Genomic DNA, 21,208 nt, shown 5'->3' on the forward strand with positions numbered 1-21,208 from the left:
CAATAGCAAAATATCTGGCATGCAAGTTATTATCAGAGGCTTGATCAGTGGTTGTGAAGGTTACTCTTATACTTTATCACTAAAGTTTACATCCTTCCTCTCTCATGTCATTAAATGTGATGCTTTTTGAAAACGTACCATACATATATGGGTCAATGTAAAACCGGGGAAAGAATCTAATTGAGATGTGAAGGAAGTTATCTCAAACTTCCAATTCAGATTCAACTAGGTTTCTTCAGTGCCAAATGAGCTACGTGACGCTGTGATTGTCTCCCTGTAAAAGAACAAAGGGGAGAAATTGGATTGCTCAAACTACAGAGGTGTTACCCTGCTGTCCACTGCTGGGAAGATCCTCGCCAGAATTCTCTTGGACAGAATCATCCCTACCAATGCCGAAGGCATCCTCACAGAGAGTCAGTGCGGAATCAGAGCGAACAGAGGCACATCTGACATGATGTTTGTCCTGCGCCAGATGCTGGAGCAGTGTCGTGAACAGAACATGGGACTGTATGCAGCGTTCATTGACCTGACCGAGGCTTTTGACACAGCCAGCTATGATGGCCTCTGGAAGGTTCTGTGGAAGCTCGACTCTCCCCCAGCATTCCTCACCACTGTGCAGCAGCTCCATAAAGGCCAAAGTGGTCAGGTTAAACACAATGGCGACCTGTCCGTCCCATTCCCCATCAGTACTGCTGTGAAACAAGGCTGTATTTTGACACCAACACTCTTTGCCATCTTTTTCAGCATGATACTACGGGAAGTGAACCTCAGAGGGCATCATCAATTGGTTCCGCACTGACCGAAATGCCTTCAAACTCCGCCACCTTCTCGCCCAAACAAAAACTATGCAAGAGCCCATTCTCATGCTGCTATATGCTACTACAGAGGACATGCTACAGGGTCCAGTCGCTCAATTCACCGAGGCTGCAAGGGCTTTTGGGTTAACGGTCAGTCTGAAGCAAACAATGATCCTCCGTCAGAAGTCCCCTCATGACATTTACAGCCCACCTCAGATCACCATTGGCAACCACCCTCTCACCACAGTTGAGTAGTTCACCTACCTGGGCAGTGTCATCTCCAACAACACTACGGTAGTAAGGGACGTTGACAATCGGCTTGTCAGAGCCAGCAGTGCCTTTGACCGCCACCAGAAATGAGTGCGGACAAACCACCTACTGCTTCTCTCCACAAAAATCCAGGAGTACAGGGTTGCCGTTGTCACAACACTGCCATACGGCTCTGAAGCCTGGGTCTTGTTCCACAAGCAAATCCAGTTGCTCAGGTACCTCCATCAGTGCTGCCTCTGCTCCATCGTGGGTATCAGTTGACCGGATCGTGTCTCCAACAACGAGGCCCTGGAGAAGGCTCAGCTCCCAAGCATTGAAGCCACTTTGCTGCTCTGGCAGCTCCACTGGCCAAGCCACATGTCTCACATGAACAACTCCAGGTTACTGAACGTTCCACTCTATGGAGAACTCTCAGGGCATGAGAGAGCGTGGAGCCCTGCACAAGCAGTACAAACACCAACTTAACAGCAGCTCTCAGGCAAATATCGAGGTCAACGAGTGGCAGCAGCTGGCTTGTGACAGAGACCGCTGGAGAACCTGATCCGTGGGGCAGCCAAGAATTTTGTGGAATTCGGAAGAGCGACAGCTGAAGAAAAGAGGAGACACAGGAAAGATCCCACTACCCAAGCACCTACATCACGGCAGTTCCTGTGTCCCTATTGGTCTCAAGTCACCAACAATCTTGCTGTCGCGCCTGAGGAATCTTCTTCCCTCTTGATCTTTGCAAGTGAAGAACCAGCTAGCAAAGTTTACATCAGATTAATGCATGGAAAGGATATCATCGAATCTAAAGGAAAAGAATGCTCTTAACATTTTCTGTACCTATAAAGGAAAGTATTCATTCATCTATAACTTGCCTATGTTTTGATATACTTTAATTTCCTGATTGCTCTTTGTCCTTTTTCTTTAGCCGTGATAATTGTTTATAATTCCCATATAATTGTTTGTATCTTCTGATAAGACTTCGGTGCACTCAGATGGAGTGGCCACTCCGGGTCTGATCAAAGGTGTATTTGTTTGTCTTGTAAGTCCTGCTTTACAACTGTAAGTCACAGTTGGACACTAGGAACACCAAGTACGGCAGGACGATCCCATCAGCGAGTTGCTCGATAACGACAGAGCTGGACTCATTGTGTACTGTTGTTGTGTTGTTGCCTGGACTTACCATGTACCACTGGTCGGTGTGCAGAGCGACTGGTTGTCTTAGACGTTCGTATTGTGATTACAAGACCCTGGTGGACTTGACTTAACTGATGCATAACAAAACATGTGGCATTTTAGAAGAAAGAAGGAGTCACAGGGTAATTTGTGCATTTTTTTTTCTGTTAGTAGAATACTGTTTTTATTGTTTAGCTTCCTAATTGTGCCACATGATTCCATATAAATTGTGGCCATTTTATGATACATAAAAAGCAAAGCTATAAACATTTATAACTCCTCAGTTCCAGAACCAGAATCAGGTTTAACATCACTGGCACATAGTATGTGATATACAGGAGGCCATACAGAAGGTCTCTTCCCACATTGCTTTCATTTCACACATGTCTGCTCTCACCCCAAACTCCTGCCATCCCATCAGGAAAAAGGTTCCTCTTGTCCTCACCCACCATCCCACCAGCCTCCATGTCTAGCACATGATTCTCCACAACTTCTGCCACCTCCTCAGGATCCCACCACCAAGCATGTCTTTCCCTCCCCCCCACCCCCACTTCCTGCTTTCCACAGGGATCACTCCCTACGCGACTCCTTTGTCCATTCGCCTCTTCCCACTGATCTCCCTCCTGGCACTTATCCTTGCAAACGGAACAAGTGCTACACCTGCCCCTTCACCTCCTCCCTCACTACCATTCAAGACCCCAAATAGTCTTTCTAGGTGAGGCGGCTCTTCACCTGTGAGCCTGTTGGGGTTATCTACTGTATCCGGTGCTCCCAGTGTGGCCTCCTGTATATCGGTGAAGACCACTTTGCTGAGCACCTACATTCTGTCTGCCAGAAAAAGTGGGACCTCCCAGTGGTCACCCATTTTACTTCCACTCCCATTCTCATTCTGATACATCAATCCACGGCCTCCTCTACTGTTACGATGAGGCCACACTCAGGTTGGAGGAGCAACACCATATACTCTGTCTGGGTTGTCTCCAACCTGATGGCATGAGTATTGATTTCTCGAACTTCCAGTAATACCCCTCCCTTCACCACTCCCATTTCCCTCTTTCAACTTCTCTCCTTACCTTCCCATCACCTCCCTCTGGTGCTCCTTCCCTTCCCTTTCTTCCATGGTCTTCTACCCTCTCCTATCAGATTCCCCCTTCTCCAGCCCTTTATCTCTTTCACCAATTGACTTCTCAGCTCTTCACTTCACCTCTCCCCGTCCCTATCACCGACTACCTTGTGCTTCTTCCTTCCATCCCCCCACCTCTTGCTCCGACTTCTTATCCTTCTTCTCCAGTCCTGATGAAGGGTCTCGGCCTGAAACGTCAAATGGTTACTCTTTTCTATAGATGCTGCCTGGCCTGCTAAGTTCTTCCAGCATTTTGTATGTGTTGTGAAATTTGTTGTTTTGTGGCAGCAGTGGGTTGTCACCTTGTCGTGGTGGAGAAGCTTGTGTGGTCCTGTGATCCCGACAGCAATGCCGTCTGGAGCTATGCTCCTGGTAGGGTTGCCCATGGCGGTAAGGTCGAGGGTGAGGTCCCTGACAAAGAACAATCCAACCAAAACCTCAACGGTGGAACAGGTGGATGGAGTTACTGGGAACTCAACGGCTGTGAAGGCGAATGACGGCTGCAACAAATCCATCAGCTCCAATCGTCGTGGTTTCCATGCTATTGGAATCAGTTGGTTGATTTGTGAAGTATCGTGTGCTTCTTGGAGTGCAACATCAAGTACACATTAAACAAATACACGCACAGGCGTCTTCACTCTGTGGGCCACTTCTTCAGAACGAAGACCATCATCCTCGACCTCGAGGATAGCCACGACGACGACGACATTGCAATATGCAATAATATAAATTAAATTAAGTAAGTAGTGCAAAAAGAGAGCAAAGAAAATGAAGAAAAGAAATATTGAGGGACATGGGTTCATTGTCCGTTCAGAAATCTGTTGTTGGAGGTGAAGAAGCTGTTCCGGAAACAGTTGAGTGTTTGTCTTCAAGCTCCTGTACTTCTTCCTTGATGGTAGCAATGAGAAGTGGGCATGTCCTGGGTGATGGAGGTCCTTAATGATGGATTTCACCTTTTGAGGCACCACGTTTTGAAGATGCCCTCAATGCTGGGGAGGCTAGTGCCCATGATGGAACTGGCTGAGTTTACAACCTCCTGCCGAGTTGTCCGATCCTGTACCGTGGCCCCTCCATAAATGGTGATGCAATCAGTTCGAATGCTCTCCGAGATACAAATCTAGAAACTTGCAAGAGTCTTTGGTGACATATCAAATATCCTCAAACTCCTAATGAAATATAGCCTTTGTCAGGCTGTCTTTGTAATTGCATTAATATGTTGGGCCTAGGAAAGATCTTTAGAGATGCTGACACCCAGGAACTTGAAACTACTCTCTATTTCCATTTCTGCTCCCTCAATAAAAACATGTATGTTCCCTTGACTTCCCCTTCCTGAATTCCATAATCAATTCCTTGTTCTTACGGACATTGAGTGTGAGACTGCTATTGAAACACCACTCAGCCAGCTGATCTATCTCACTCCTGTATGCCTCCTTGTCACCATATGAAATTCTGCCAACAGTTGTTGTAATTGGCAAGTTTATAGGTGGCATTTGAGCTGTGCCTAGACACACAGTCCTGGGTGTAAAAAGAGGAGAGCAGTGGGTTAAACATGCATTCTTGGGATGCACCAATGTTGATTGGCAGCGAGGAAGAGGTATTAATTCCAGTCTGGTGAGGAAGTCAAGCAACCAGTTGCAGAGGGAGGTACAGAGGACCGGGTTTTGAACCTTGTTGATTGGAACTGAGGATATCATAATGTTGAACACTGAGTCGTAGTCAATAAACAGCAGCCTGACATAGGTATTGCTATTGTCCTGGAGATCCTGGGCCAAGTGGAGAGCCAGTGAGATTGCATCTACTGTAGACTTATTGTGGCAATAGGCAAATAGCAGCAGATCCTGGTCCTTGCTTAGGCAAGAGTTGATTCTGGCCATGACCAATCCTTCAAAGCACTTCACAATAGATGTGAGTGCCAATGGGCGATAGTCATTGAAGCATCTCACCCTGCTCTTCTTGGGCACGGGTATGAATTTGAAGCAGACGGGAGCCTCACTCTGCACTAGTCAGAGATTGCAGATGTCGTTGATCAGTTGGTTGGCACAGGTTTGAGGCAGCTTACCTCGCTCTTCTTGGGCACTGGAATGATTGTCGCCCTTTGAGGCAGTTGGAAACCTCTGCAGAAGGAAGAGATTGTAGATAGTCATAGTCATAGTCATACTTTATTGATCCCGGGGGAAATTGGTTTTCATTACAGTTGCACCATAAATAATAAATAGTAATAAAACCATAAATAGTTAAATAGTAATATGTAAATTATTCCAGGAAATAAGTCCAGGACCAGCCTATTGGCTCAGGGTGTCTGACCCTCCAAGGGAGAAGTTGTAAAGTTTGATGGACACAGGCAGGAATGACTTCCTATGACGCTCAGTGCTGCCTCTTGGTGGAATGAGTCTCTGGCTGAATGTACTCCTGTGCCCACCCAGTACATTATGTCCAAGATGGCATGCAACTTGGATCAGACACTACCGTCAGAGAGTCCAGTTCCATCCCAACAACATCACTGGCCTTACGAATGAGTTTGTTGATTCTGTTGGTGTCTGCTACTCTCAGCCTGCTGCCCCAGCACACGACAGCCAACATGATAGCACTGGCCACCCCAGACTCATAGAACATCCTCAGCATCATCTGGCAGATGTTAAAGGACTTCAGTCTCCTCAGGAAATAGAGACGGCTCTGACCCTTCTTGTAGACAGCCTCAGTGTTCTTTGACCAGTCCAGTTTATTGTCAATTCGTATCCCCAGGTACTTGTAATCCTCCACCATATCCACACTGACCCCCTGGATGGAAACAGGGGTCACCGGTACCTTAGCTCTCCTCAGGTCTACCACCAGCTCCTGTCCTTGAACAGTTGGCTGGCAGAGGTTTTCAATGACCTAGCAGGTGCACCATCAGGGCTTGACAGCTTACGAGGGTTTACCCTCTACAAAAATGTTCTGACATTGGCCTCTAAAATAGTGATCACAGGTATACCAGATGCTGCAGGATTTGTACGTGTGTAGTTTTATTCTCCCATTCAAAATATGCATAAAAGATGGTCAGCTCATCTGGGAGTGAAGCTCACAGTCTTCATATGTTAGGTTTTGCCTGGACTTCTGGTATAGTTGTGGATTTGTGCTGAATGCCACAGATCTAGCCCCTAACAGACGACAAATTTCCTGGTTGATCCATGGCTTTTGGTTTGGGTATGTCCAGTATGTTCTCAAAGACACACCCTCATCCACATTGGTCTCGGTGAAATTGGTGACAACTGTGGCATAGATTCGAAGATGAATCCCTGAATATTGAACAGTCCACTGTGTCAGAGCAGTCCTATAAATGCTCATCCACCTCCCTTCACCATATCTTCTTGGTCTTTACCACTGGTGCTGTGGTCTTTAGTCTCTGCCTGTATGCCGGGAGTAGAGGTACAGTGAGATGACTGGACTTTGTAAGTGTGGGTGTGGGATGGCACGGTAAGCATTCTGCTGGCGATATAACAGTGATCAAGTGTGTTGACTCCTCTGGTTCCACAGGTGATATGTTGGTAGTTGTTCAGAGACTTCTTCAAGCTGGCCTGCTTGAAATCCCCTGCAATGATAGGAAAGGCATCTGGATGTGCCATTAAGAGACTACTGATCACGGAGCTCAGCTCCTCCAGTGCTTGCCTGACACTGGCCTGAGGTGGAATGTACACCGCTACCAGGATAACGGTGGAAAGCTCCCTCGGCAGGTAAAAAAGGACAACATTTGACCGCTTGATGTTCCAGGTCAGGTGAGCAGGATTGAGAAAGAACTACAATGTCTGTGCACAATGATGAGTTAATGATAAAACATTCTCCAACTCCTCTTGCAGTAAAAGACTCAGTTGTCTTGTCTTTGCAAAGAATGGCGAAGCCACCTGGTTGCACTGCTGCATCTGAAATGCAGATGTGAGCCATGTTTCTATGAAGCAAAGTACTCAGCAATCCCTGATGTCCCTCTGATACTGCAGTCTTGTTCTGAGATATGTTATTTCCACAGGGGACCAAGATATTTCATTAGGAGCTTGAGGGGATTTGAAAATTTCTACAGATGTTCTGTGGAGAGCATTCTAACTGGTTGCATCTCTGTCTGGTATAAAGGTACCAGTGCATAGGATTGTAGAGAGCTGCAGATGGTTGTAAACTCAGCCAGCCGCCTCACCATCGAGATCATCTTCAAAGGTGACATTCATTACTAAAGACAGCCTCTACCCATATGTCATCTTGTTATGTGGAGAAAACATTGATTATATGCCATAGAACTGTATACTCACCAAAAGCTATTCAATTAAAGACAAACCTGATAGGCAGCAGTAGCAGCACTCCACGCAAAGTTCTTTGGAAATTCACCATAGAGGAATTCATCATCTTTGTGTTGTGGGAAACCATTGTCACGAATTATTTCTGCGTAATAGTGCGCTGATCGCTTAGGAGTTCTTTGCCTGTTAAGGTCATTGAAGTTTACATGATGCAGTCCATATTGTATTTTATATCCACTGATCCATTCAAAGCTATCCATGAGGGACCTCACACCATAACCTTTAAGATTAACGTGGTCCAATTTGTAAGCTGCAAATTTTTTTTTAAAAGCAAATAATTAATTTCAGGTATTCAAAATTTTCATTCTTACTGCATATTTAGCACATCAAATAATTAAAATATTATTGTTACAGAAATTTTAAAAAGGGTAGATTCTAAATCTACTAATCTATATATATATGTTCTGTATCAAACTGTATGTTTTACTGTTCATAAGAACATAAGAAATAGGAGCCATCTGGCCCATTGAGGTTGCTCCACCATTCGATAAGATCATGGCTGATCTGACCATGGACTCATCTCCTACTTGCCTTTTCCCTATAACCCTTAATTCCCCAACTATGCAAAAATCTATTCAACCTTCTCTTAAATATATTTACTGAGGTAGCTTCCACTGTTTCATTGGGCAGAGAATTCCACAGATTCGCCACTCTTTGGGAAAAGTAGTTCCTCCTCATCTCTGTCCTAAATTTACTCCCCCGAATCTTGAGGCTATGTCCCCTAGTTCTAGTCTCACCTACCAATGGAAACAACTTTCTTGCCTCTTTCTTATCTATCCCTTTCATAATTTTATATGTTTCTATATGATCTCCCTTATTCTTCTGAATTCCAGCAAGTACAGTCCCAGGCAACTCAATCTCTCCTCATCTCTGGAATCAACCTGGTGAACCTCCTCTGCACTGCCCCCAAAGCCAGTATATCCTTCCTCAAGTAAGGAGACTAGAACCACACACGGTACTCCAAATGCAGCCTCACCAGTACCCTGTACAGTTGCAGCATAACCTCCCTGCTCTTGAATTCGATCCCTCTAGTAATGAAGGCCAACATTCAATTTGCCTTCTTGATAGCCTGCTGTACCTGCAAACCAATCTTTTGCAGTTCATGCACAAACACTCCCAAGTCCCTCTGCACAGCAGCATGCTGCGATCTTTTACTATTTAGATAATAATCTCATCTTCCATTTTTCTTTCCAAAGTGGATGACCTCGCATTTACCAACATTATACTCCATCTGTCAGACCATTACCCACTTAACCTATCTACTGTATATCTGTCTGCAAACTCCCCGCATCCTCTGCACAATTTACTTTTCCACTTAAATTAGTGTCATCAGCAAACTTAGACACACTACACTCAATCCCCTCTTCTGAATTGTTAATGTATATGGTGAACGGTTGCCAGCCCAGCACTGAGCCCTATGGCACACCGCTCACCACTGATTGCCAACCAGAGCCACACATGTATCCCAACCCTCTGCTTTTGATTAGTTAACCAATCCTCTGTCCATGCCAATACATCACCCCCAGCTCTGTGCATCCTTATCTTATGGATAAGTCTTTTATGCGGCACCTTATCGAATGCCTTCTGGAAATCCAAGTAAATAACGTCCATTTGTTCTCCTCTATCTTCTGCGCTTATTATATCCTCAAAGAACTCCAGTAAGTTTGTCAAACAGGACCTGCCTTTGCTGAATCCATGCTACGTCTGCCTGATGGATCCATTTCTTTCCAGATGCCTCACTATTTCTGCTTTAATGATAGCTTCAAGCATTTTCCCAACTACAGATGATAAACTAACTGGCCTATAGTTACCCTGCCTTTTGCCATATCCTTTTTTGAACAGTGGCATTACATTCGCCTTCTTCCAATCCACGGGGACCAGCCCAGAGTCCAAAGAATTTTGGTAAATCATCACCAAAGCTTCTACTATAACAGGGGACTTGTCTATCTTTAGGCCCACAAGTTTGCTCAGCACTACCTCTTTAGCGATAGCTATTGTATCGAGGTCCTCATCTCTCATTGCATCCATATAATCTCACTTTGGCATGTTAGGCATGTCCTCCACCATGAAGACTGACACAAAATAGTCATTCAAAACCTCGGCCATTTCCTCATTACCCAATATCAATTTCCCCTTCTCAACCTCCAAGGGATGTACATTCACTTTGGCTGCCCTTTTCCACGCTATATAATTATAAAAACTTTTATTATCCATTTTTATATTTTGTGCTAGTTTATTTTCATAATCTATCTTCCCTTTCTTTATTGCTTGCTTAGTGGTTCCTTGTTGGTTTTTAAAGTTTTCCCAATCTTCCAGTTTCCCACTACTCTTGGCATGAGGTTTTAATTTGATGCCTTCTTTTATTTTCTTAGTTATCCAAGGCTGGCTCTCCCCACCCTTACTATTCGGATGTTTGTCAGTTTTTTTCTTCGCTTTCTGCAGTTTATGGTTCCTTAATCTGTGTCTTGTAAGATCCTATCTAAACTCACTCGGAATATATGAAATGATTTTAATTAAATTTTAAAAGAACTTTGAATGAATCAAATTATTTAGAACAGCAATTGCTTGCTATATACTGTACACACACACACACACACACACACACACACACACACACACACACACACACACACACACATGCACACACGCACATATATTGCATATAGTTAGACAGTTAAGAAATGGCACTAGAAGCAATTAGTATAGAAATTGGAACTTGCTCCACACGTGCGAAATGTCATGTGGACGAAAGTATCCATTACAGAATTTAGCAGAGAAGCAGAAACTAAGTAACCTTTCAGTGCTTCGTTGATGTATGTTTTGTAGTAGAATATTCTGTCCGTGTCATCCACGCCAGCGGAAGGTTTAGTGGCTACTCCATCTTCTGTTATGTAAACTGGTGGGTTATTATATTCTTCTTTAATCCAGTTGAGCAGTCTCCTTAGACCCCAAGCTACAGCCCTAGCATTCTTGGCAGCCGAAGTTGGCCAACTTGGGTCAAACTCTTCGGCTGTGTCCCTGTCATATTCATAAGAAAGAGTTTTAATTTTGTTGATCTCGTGACTGATAATTTTTGTTGTGTGCATATTGAGACAAAAGACATCTGCGGAGCCACGGATATAAGATTTTTCCTTTTCTGTAAACTGAGGAAGTCTTGAAGATGATAAACGTTGTAGTTCACTCTTGTTTCCAACCTGCCATTTCATTGCTTCGGGATAATCACCATTTTTAAAAATGGGATGTGCAAACCATCCCAGTGTAAACTGCAGGTAGCGATCCGCTGCAGCCACATCTCTGAGTTCATTCAGCACCTTCGGTTCCACCCAATCTGCATTAAGACTTATAGAAATTAAGCCATTCTGCATGCTTCTGTACTTGTCATCATAGGTGTGAAACACCTTGGCATGAGATTTCAACAATATGTGCGCCACTCTGTATGGAGCATCACTGGGCTCTTTTAAGGATGGAGGGAAGACACCTGTGCCATATCCTTCCCAACTAAATACAGAAGGTTCACTAAGTGTTATCCAGAACTTAACTCTATCTCCGAAAGTTCTGAAACAGTAATCAGCATATGCATTAAACAAGTCAATCAGGTTTTCGTTCTCCCAGCCTCCAATATCTTGAAGTGCTTGAGGCAGATCCCAGTGGTAAAGTCTCACCACTGGTGTTATGTTGCTTGCAAGAAGGCTGTCAATTAGTTTATTGTAATAGTTCACTCCCAAAGGATTCAAGGACTCAAGTTCCCCACTGGGGAAAATCCGAGACCATGAGATAGAAAAGTGGTAGTTTTTAACTCTCAATGCTCGAAGCATATAAAGATCTTCATCGATTTTGTTGTAGCTGTCACAAGAAATATCACCATTCTGGATGTTAGGATTGTGGGTGAAATTGTCCCAGATACTAGGTCCTTTCCCATCGGCATTCCACCCTCCTTCGATTTGGTAAGCTGAAGTGGATACACTCCATCCAAACCCTTCCGGGAACGTGCCGTATAAAAAGTTGTCCCTTTCCATTTCATCCTGATTTGAGAACTTTTCCCACACAATCTTAGCCTTTGAAGGCACTTCTGATGCTGCCAAATTTGTCAGTCTTTTAATATTGTTGGCAGTGAGGCTCTGAGTTACTTTTTTTGAAGAACTATTAACAAAGCCATTATTCTCAATGATCTTTGTGTAAGAATATGCAGATTCCTTCGGAGTTCTAGGTCTGTTAGAATCTTCAAAGTTAACATAATGAAGTCCAAATCTATGACTGTATCCTTGTGGACCTTCAAAGTTGTCCATTAGTGACCATATTGTGAATGCTCTTACATCAATCCCATCCACACTGGAAGCTGGTTGGGGTGGGTGGGGGAAGAAGTGAAAGTGATATTAGTCATGCTTATCAGTGATTTCATGGAACAAAGCAATTTGAGGCCATCTGTCAAGTGTTTAAAAGACAAAAAATTTTGCTTCAGTCTTTAAATTTTAAGCAATTTTTAGCAGAACTAATCTATCACAATTGTAGATTCCTAAAGAAGAAACTGATCAAAAATAAACAATTTTATTCCATCTGGGTAGCCTCCAACCTGATGGCATGAACATTGACTTCTCTAACTTCCGCTAATGCCCCACCTCCCCCTCGTACCCCTTCCGTTATTTATTTTTATACACACATTATTTCTCTCACTCTCCTTTTTCTCCCTCTGTCCCTCTGACTATACCCCTTGCCCATCCTCTGCGTTTCCCCCAACCCACTTGTCTTTCTCCCTGGGCCTCCTGTCCCATGATCCTCTCATATCCCTTTTGCCAATCACCTGTCCAGCTCTTGGCTCCATCCCGACCTCTCCTGTCTTCTCCTATCATTTTGGATCTCCCCCTCCCCCTCCCACTTTCAAATCTCTTACTAGCTCTTCCTTCAGTTAGTCCTGACGATGGGTCTCGGCCTGAAACGTCGACTGTACCTCTTCCTAGAGATGCTGCCTGGCCTGCTGCGTTCACCAGCAACTTTGATGTGTGTTGCTCGAATTTCCAGCATCTGCAGAATTCCTGTTGTTTGCAATTTTATTCTTGTATGATTAATGCTGTAATCTCACCAAACTCAATCGCCATAGCTCTTGGTTTATAAGACTTTTGTGAGTGGACAATTCGAAAACTTATCATCTTTCCTACAGTCTTTTCCAAAAAAAAATATTTTTCTTCATTTTCTCTTGAAATGTATTGTAACAGCAAATGTAATTTCTCTTTTTTTTGTTGAAAACATGTATTTTTCCAAAATGGAAAAAATTTGGAGCAGTAGTATTATAGCAAGGGAATAGATTAAATTTCTGGTGGAGTAAACCACAAACCAGAATCATAGTTCTCAGAGGCATTAATAATTTGGTAAACCAGATTGTATGCTCTCTGGCTCTTCACTGTAGTTGCTTCTTGTGATATAATTTTCCTGGCGATCTCTGTCTTTACAGCTTTCAAGGAATCGATTTCTATAAATGCTGCAGGCTGCAAGTAACATCTGGACCTTCAGTGTTGACCTTAATTTAATTTGTTAAATTAATATTGGCAAAGGTCATCTTAAAAATGTTGCTACCTTTGATTATCACCTGGACCTTGGCTTAGAACATTTATTTTGTACCTGGCACGCTTTCCATCCGTGCTGGGTTGAGTGTCGAGCTAGCAACTCCACCTCATAAAAAAGAAATTGCCTGCTACAGAAACATCAACAGCAAAAAAGTTGATGGCCTATGTTCGCTCGTGAGTTTAAAAGGCAATTTCCTTTTTTTCCTTTTCTGGATTTAATGCCGAGCCTAGTGGCTGAGTGAGGGGTCTGATCTGCTGCCAACTGATTTCCTGTCACTTTTCTTCTACCGTTCAATGCACAGACCAGAAGTTGACTCCAGCAATCTGACAGTTCTTAATTAAATACCAGTATCCCCCATGAGGACCACAGCCTTGTCATAGGGTTTGGAGGCCTCAGTGACCCAGAGAGCAATACTGGCTGGAGTCAGGGCTTTATGCTTTGACTCTTGGTAGGGTCAACCATGCCAAACAGGTCAAAGGGTAGAAGCCAGAGTAATAGTGGTCTACCGGTCTTCTAGGTTCGGGGAGTTCAGCTCAGGGCTAACAATTGTGACTGGTAAAACAAAACTATTACAGAAACAGCAATGAAGAATCCTTCTACATCTGAGTGTGAATCTCCATCCGGGACTTGCATGACTGACTGTAATGAAAACTGAAGAAGCAACTGGCATTGTGAAGGGAGCCCTGAACTCCACCAGGAAAGGAGGACCTTCATTGCTGTCCTAAACACCAGAGGTACAGTAAGAGAGGCAGTAAGTTAGTAGCAATCAGTATATGCTGGCCTATTGAAACCTTGCTAATAGAAACTTAAAGTGTGAAGCTTCAATTGCCATTATTGGCAATCATATTCCTTCATGGGTAAAATATAATGTTTTGAGCGTGGATGGTTGGGAAGTCTGACCGATTTGTGGTACAACGTGCTGTGACCACCATCTGCTTGGCTAGAAACCTGCAAGATGCAGAGACTGGACTATGTTGTTGCATGCTTGTAGTCGCTGCAATCTGCAGACCATTGAATGGGAGGCTTTGCTTTTCTTTGTGGGGGCAAAATGAGATTTACCACACATTTATACCAAGACTAACACATGTAAATTATTTGTATATTGCCCAAGTTACGGTATGAGGCCCCAAATCTTCTTTTAATTAGCATTTACATTTGTCAATAATATCTACTGTTGTATCAGCAATGCTATTTGTAACTTGTTATAAAAACAGAAAATGCAGGAAACTCTCAGCAGTTCAGAGAGCTGGAAGGAAAAACAGTGATAATGGTTTTTAATTCCGTATCAGAAAGATGACCCATGTGGTGGTATCAGAAATTATTGACAAGAATTTCTGTAACAAGAAACTTACCCTTCAATGCCTCATTAATATAGGCAGTAGATGTCTCTGTCCTTAAGGTATCATTTATAGAGTCAGTGCTGTTAGTTGGCACTCCATGTCCTGTTATGTAAATTGGAATGTTGGTACCTGTATATTCAAGTGCAACAAAATTTAGCAGCCTTCGCAGTCCCCATGGGACAATATATATCCACGGAGATGCAGTTGAGGACCACGATGGGTGCACTTGCGGGGAAAAGTCCCCAATACGGTTGTAGCTTAAACCACATGCCTTATTTGCGGTAGAATTGATTAGTCGAGACGTATAGTGACTAAGACCAAAGAAATCCGAAGTTCCCTTTATGTATTTTTTCTCCTCTTCTGTAAATGTAGGCAGCTGGATGGGAGTAGCCGAGCATTCCTGATTATATTTTTCTATCTGTCTTTTTAAGGCTGCCGGATAATCACCACTAACGAAGATAGGATGTGCAAACCAGCCCAGCATAAACTGCAGGTAGCGATCAGCTATTGAAACATCTGCATTTTGAGAGGAAGGTTCAGCCCAGTCTGAGTTTAATGCTATTCCTAATTGACCACATTGCTGAGGACGGTAGTTTTTGTCATATTTGTGCCAAGCTTTGGCATGGGCCTTGATTATGGTATGGCCAACCTTGTAGACTGCAGTATTTACATCACTGATTCCTGGTGCATGCTGCCCTGTGCCGTACCCAGCGTAACTAATAACCCAGGGCTCATTAAATGTGATCCAGTATTTCACACGGTCGCCAAACGCAGCAAAACAAAAATCTGCATAGTCAGCAAAAATATCTATTATACTTTCATTCTGCCATCCACCTATATCTTGCAAAGACTGGGGAAGATCCCAGTGATATAGTGTCACAATTGGTTGAATGTTGGACTCCAGTAAAGTGTCAATCAGTTTATTATAATAGTCCACTCCCTCTTGGTTCAGCTTAGCACGATAGCCAGTTGGAAAAATTCTCGGCCACGACAAAGAGAACTTATAAGAGTTTGATCGTAAACCTCTCATCAAATAAACATCATAATCAATCTTATGGAAGCTATCACAGGCAACATCTGCAGTCTGGTTTTTCTCTATCTTTCCCTGATGGACAAACCTGTCCCATATACTTTCTCCTTTCCCCTGTTCCGCCCAGCCTCCTTCAATTTTAAATGAGGCGGTAGCTGTGCCCCAGAGAAAGCCACTGGGGAAAGTGCCTTGTAGAAAGGAGTCTCTCTCTTCTGATGATTGATTAGAAAACTTCTTCCATATGGTTTGATAAGATGTCAGAGCATTTGCTGTGGCAAGTTGGACTTTACTAGAATGCTCCATGATCTCAAGTTTATTTCCACCATCCAATAGAGAAGAGGTACTGAAAACATTAAATAAAAATGTTTATATATTTAATTCCACGTTGTTTAAGGATACTGAACATAAAGTTATTTATCTGAAAGTCAATAAAATACTTGTAAATAAAACTCCACCAGCAAACTAAGACTTAACTATTAAGTTGTGTGATTGTTGCTCAAGAATAACTAGGCAGGGAAGATAATAGTGTAAAGTCAGAATTATAGGAATTTAAGAAACTCTCAAGATCAGAATCAGAATCAGGTTTAGTATCACTGGCATATGTCATGAAATTTGTTCACTTTCCGGCAGCAGTTCAATGAAATAGATGATAAATAAATATGGAAAAATAAACAATCACAGTAGGTATTAAACAGTTAAGTTAAAATAAGTAGTGGAAAAAAACAGAAATAAAAAATGTAGTGAGTTCGTGTTCGTGGGTTCAATGTCTGTTCAGAAGTCAGATGGCAGAGAGGAGGAAACTGTTCCCAAACCACTGAGTGTGTGCCTTCAGGCTTCTGTACCTCCTTCCTGACGGTAACGATGTGAAGGGGGCATATCGTGGGTGGTGGGGATCCTTAATGATGGACACCACCTTCCAAAGGCACCGCTCCTTGAAGACGTCTTGGATACTATGGAGGCTGGTACCTATGACAGAGCTGACTAATTTTACAAGTTTCTGCAACTTACTTCAATCTTGTTCAGTTGCCCCACACCCCCACCACCACCACCCCACATACAGATGGAGATACAGCCTGTCAGAATGGCCTCCACCGTACACTGTTGGCGACCGAGATTGAGGTCGAATTGTTTGGGTAGAGATGGTGCTCGGTACTCGGTGTCGGAGAGCTGATCAGAGGCTCGAAGTTTTCAGAAGACTCAGAGTCGGACTGTGGTCGGGTATGGCAGGGAGAGTTTTTCTTCCTTCTCCCGTCTACGTGAGATGTGGGACATTTGAGAGACTTTGAACTTTTTACTGTGCCATGGACTTCTTCATCAATTTATGGTATTGTTGCACTGTTGTAACTATATGTTATAATTATGTGGTTTTGTTAGTTTTTTTCTGTCTTGGTCTGTCCTGTGTTTTGTGATATCACACCGGAGGAAATATTTTATCATTTCTTAATGCATGCATTACTAAATGACAATAAAAGAGGACTGCGTGTCTTCATAATCTAATTTGTAGAAGTTTTTGAATGTTTTTTAATGACAAACCAAATCTGCTCAAACTCTGAATGAAATATAGTGCTAACGTGCCCTCTTTATAGCTGCATCAATATGTTGTGTCCAGGTTAGGTCCTCAGAGATATTGACACCCAGGAGCTTGAAATTGCTCATGTTCTCCACTTCCGATCCCTCTATGAGGATTGGTTTATGTTCCCTCATCCTACCCTTCCTGAAGTCCACAATCAGCTCTTTGGTCTTGCTGGTGTTGAGTGCCAGATTGTTGCTGTGACACTACTCAACTAAATGGTTTATCTCTCTCCTGTACGCCCTTTCACCACCATCTGAAACTCTGCCGACAATGGTTGCATCATCACATTTGTAGTTGGCATTTGAGCTATGCCTAGCCACACAGTAATGGGTGAAGAGAGAGTGGAGCAGTCCCTTGTGCTGTATCAATGTTGATTGTCAGTGAGATGGAGATATTATCTCTCATACAAACAAATTGCTGCTTCTCGAAAACTACTGCCCAGTTACAAGAATCCAATCACCAATTAAATGTCTTTATTTTCCATGTTTCTTGAAAAAATGTTCTCTACAGAGGATATATTTCTGTATAAAGAAAGCTGTTAAGGAAGTGTAACCTAAGTCTTGGTCAGAGTTCTGCTTAGGAGAGGTCTTGCAAAATTACAGAAGTTGAAGAGGTGCTGAAGGCTATTGAAATAGGAATGTGTGAGTCATAGTTTCCTGAAAGTGGTGACGGGCTGTGAAAAAAGATTGTTGCATCCCTTCACTTGTTGGTGATGACACTGAGGACAAAGGTTGGTAGGTTAAGCTATAGCTGTACAAGATGCTGGCACTACACTTGGGGTAAAATGTACAATTATCATTTGAATGTCAAACAGGGTGAAGAAAAGATGCGCACGGATATTGCTGAAACTATATGGCTTTCTGAAATGGAGAGACTCAATAGACTGGGTTGTTTTTTATGTGGAGAGGATCAATAAGCTGGGGCTGTTTTATGCAGAGAGACAATAGACTGGGGCTGTGATATGGAGAGACAAAATAGACTGGGGCTGTTATCTGGAGATACTCAACAGTCTGCGGCTGTTTGATATATGGAGAGAATCAATACACTGTGGATGTACAAACGTATATTATATGGAGAGACTCAATAGATTGGGGCTTTTAAATAGAGAGACACAATATTGAGTCTGTTTCTTATTCGGAGAGACTCAATAGACTGCGGCTGTTTGTTAAACAGGGAGACAATAGACTGATGCTGTTTGTTACATGGAGACAATAGACTGGGGCTGTTTTTTATACGCAGAGACTTAATAGACTGGGGCTGTTTCTTATACGCAGAGACTCAATAGACTGGGGCTGTTATACGGAGAGACTCAATAGACTGCGGCTGTCTGTTAAACGGGGAGACTGAATAGACAGATGCTGTTTGTTACATGGAGACAATAGACTGCGGCTGTTATTTGGAGAGACTCAATAGACTGCGGCTGTTATATCGAAAGACTCAATAGACTGGGGCTGTTTGTTAAGTAGAGAGACTCAGACAGGGGCTGTTAAATGGAGTGACTCAATAGACTGGGTCTGTTATATGGAGAGACCCAACAGGCTGCAGCTGTTTGTAATATGGAGAGATGCTCTAGACTGCAGCTGTTTATTGTATGGAGATACTGGGGCTGCTTATTATACAGAGAGCCTCAATAGACTGGAGCTGTGGGCGTCTATATGGAGAGACTCAATGGACTGGGGCTCTTATATCGAAAGACTCAATAGACTGGGTCTGTTTGTTACATCGAGAGACTCAATGGACTGTGTCTGTAACATGGAGAGACCCAATAGGCTGCGGCTGTTTGTTATATGGAGAGACTCACAAGACTAGGGCTGTTTATTGTATGGAGAGACTCAATGCACTGTGGATGTATATTTTATAGAGAGACTCAATAGGCTGGGGCTGTTATATGGAGAGAATCAATAGACTGGGGTAGTTTGTTATATGGAGCGACTCAATTCATGGGGGCTATTCATTATGTGGAGAGACTTAATGAACTGGGGCAGTTATATGGAGAGACACAATAGGCTGGGGCAGTTTGTTGTATGGAGAGACTCAATAGACTGGCAGTTTGTTATGTGGAGACATACAATAGATTGGGGCTGTAAAATGGAGAGACTCAATAGACTTGGGCTGTTTGTTCAAGTGGAGAGACTCAGACTGGAATTGTTATATGGAAAGACTCTATATGCTGGGACTGTTAAATAGAGGGACTCAATAGACTGGGGCTGTTATATGGAGAGACTCGAGACTGGGCTGTTTGTGATATGGAGAGACTCAACAGATTGTGGCTGTTTGTGATATGGAGAGACTCAATCAGCTGGGACTGTTAAATAGAGGGACTCAATGGACTGGTGCTGTTTGTTATGTGTAGAGACTCGGACTAGGACTGATACATGGAGAGGCTCAAAAGAAGGGGGCTGTTTATACACTGGAGTGGTTTGTTATACGGAGAGACTCAATAGACTGGGGCTGTTTGTTCAATGGAGAGACTCAATAGACTGGGGCAGTTTGTTATATGGAGAGAGACAATAGATTGCAACTGTTGTTATATGGAGAGACACAATAGACTGGAGCTCTGATATGGGGAGACTCAATAGACTGCGTCTGTTTGTTCAGTGTAGAGACTCAATAGATTGGGGCAGTTGGTGATATGGAAAGACTCAATTGATTGCGGCCGCTTGTTAAATGGAGAGACTCAATAGACTGGGGCAGTTCCTTATATGGAGAGACTTGAATGGAACTGTTATTTGGAAAGACTCTATATATTGGGACTGTTATATGGAGACACTCAATAGACTCTGGCTGTATGATATGTGGAGACACACAGACTGGGAATGTCAAAATGACAGACTCAATAGCCTTGAGCTATTTGTTAAATGGAGAGGCTCAGAATGGGACTGTTATATGGAGAGAGCCAATAGACTGGGGCTGTTTGTTATATGGAGAGACACAATAGACTGGGGCTTCTATATAGAGAGACTCAAAAGGCTGGGTCTGTTTCTTATATAGAGAGACTCAATAGACTGGGGCTGTTATATGGGAAGGCTCAATAGGCTTATATGGAGAGACTCAGACTGGGTCTGTTATATGGAGAGGATCTATATGGTGGTACATATGTATGGAGAGACCCAATAAACTTGGGGCTATTGCTTATATGGAGAGACTCAGACTGGAACTGTTATATGGAAAGACTCTATATGTTGGGACTGTTAAATGGAGACACTCAGTAGGCTGGGTCTCTTTCTTCTTATGGAGAGACTCAATAGGCTGTGACTGTTTGTTATGTGGAGAGGCTCAGAGTGGGACAGTTATATGGAGAGACTCAATAGACTGGGGCAGGTTGTTATATGGAGAGACTAAATTGATTGGGGCTATTTGTTATGTGGGGAGACTCAATAGACTGGGGCTGTTATATGGGGAGGCTCAATAGGCTGGTGAGTTTCTTATATGGAGAGACTCAGACTGGGACTGTTACATTGAGAGACTCTCTGCTGGGACTGTTAAAAGGAGCCACCCAATAGACTGGGGCTGTTTATTATATGGAGAGACTAAATAGCCTCGGGCTGTTTGTTAAAAGGAGAAACTCAGACTGGGACTCTTATATGGAGAGACTCAACAGACAGCGGCTTCTATATGGAGAGACTCAATAGGCTGTGTCTGTTTCTTAAATGGAAACACTCAATAGACTGGGTCTGTTTGTTATGCAGGCAGATTCAGACTGGCTCTCTTATGTGGAGAGACTCAATAGACTGGGGATGCTATATGGAGAAACTAAATTGACTGGGGCTGTTTATTATATGGAGATACTAAATAGCCTCGGGCTCTTTGTTAAATGGAGAGACCCAGACTGGGACTCTTGTATGTGAGACTCAATAGGCAAGGTCGGTTTCTTAAACCGAGACACTCAATAGACGGGGGCTGTTATATGGAGAGACACAATGGACTGATGCTGTTACATGGAGAGACAATAGAGTAGGGCTGTTACATGAGGAGACACCAAAGTCTAGGTTTGTTTCTTATCTGGAGAGTCTGAAAAGACTGGGGTTGTTATGTGAGG

At 43.2% G+C, this 21,208-nt stretch overlaps 1 protein-coding gene across 1 annotated transcript in view; it reads right to left on the reverse strand.

Annotated features, from left to right (window-relative positions):
• The window catches only part of LOC140198398 (lactase/phlorizin hydrolase-like), a 107,916-nt gene that overhangs the window by 46,370 nt on the left and 40,338 nt on the right, over nucleotides 1-21,208 (reverse strand). The window contains exons 5-7 of the mRNA XM_072259490.1: nucleotides 14,579-15,939; nucleotides 10,462-12,003; nucleotides 7,649-7,917 (exon numbers count right to left, since the gene is read on the reverse strand). Coding sequence (XP_072115591.1) covers nucleotides 7,649-7,917; nucleotides 10,462-12,003; nucleotides 14,579-15,939 — 3,172 coding nt within the window. The remainder of the gene's footprint in view (nucleotides 1-7,648; nucleotides 7,918-10,461; nucleotides 12,004-14,578; nucleotides 15,940-21,208) is intronic.

The sequence above is a fragment of the Mobula birostris genome, chromosome 5 (assembly GCF_030028105.1).
Source record: "Mobula birostris isolate sMobBir1 chromosome 5, sMobBir1.hap1, whole genome shotgun sequence".
In the NCBI taxonomy this organism is placed as follows: domain Eukaryota; kingdom Metazoa; phylum Chordata; class Chondrichthyes; order Myliobatiformes; family Myliobatidae; genus Mobula; species Mobula birostris.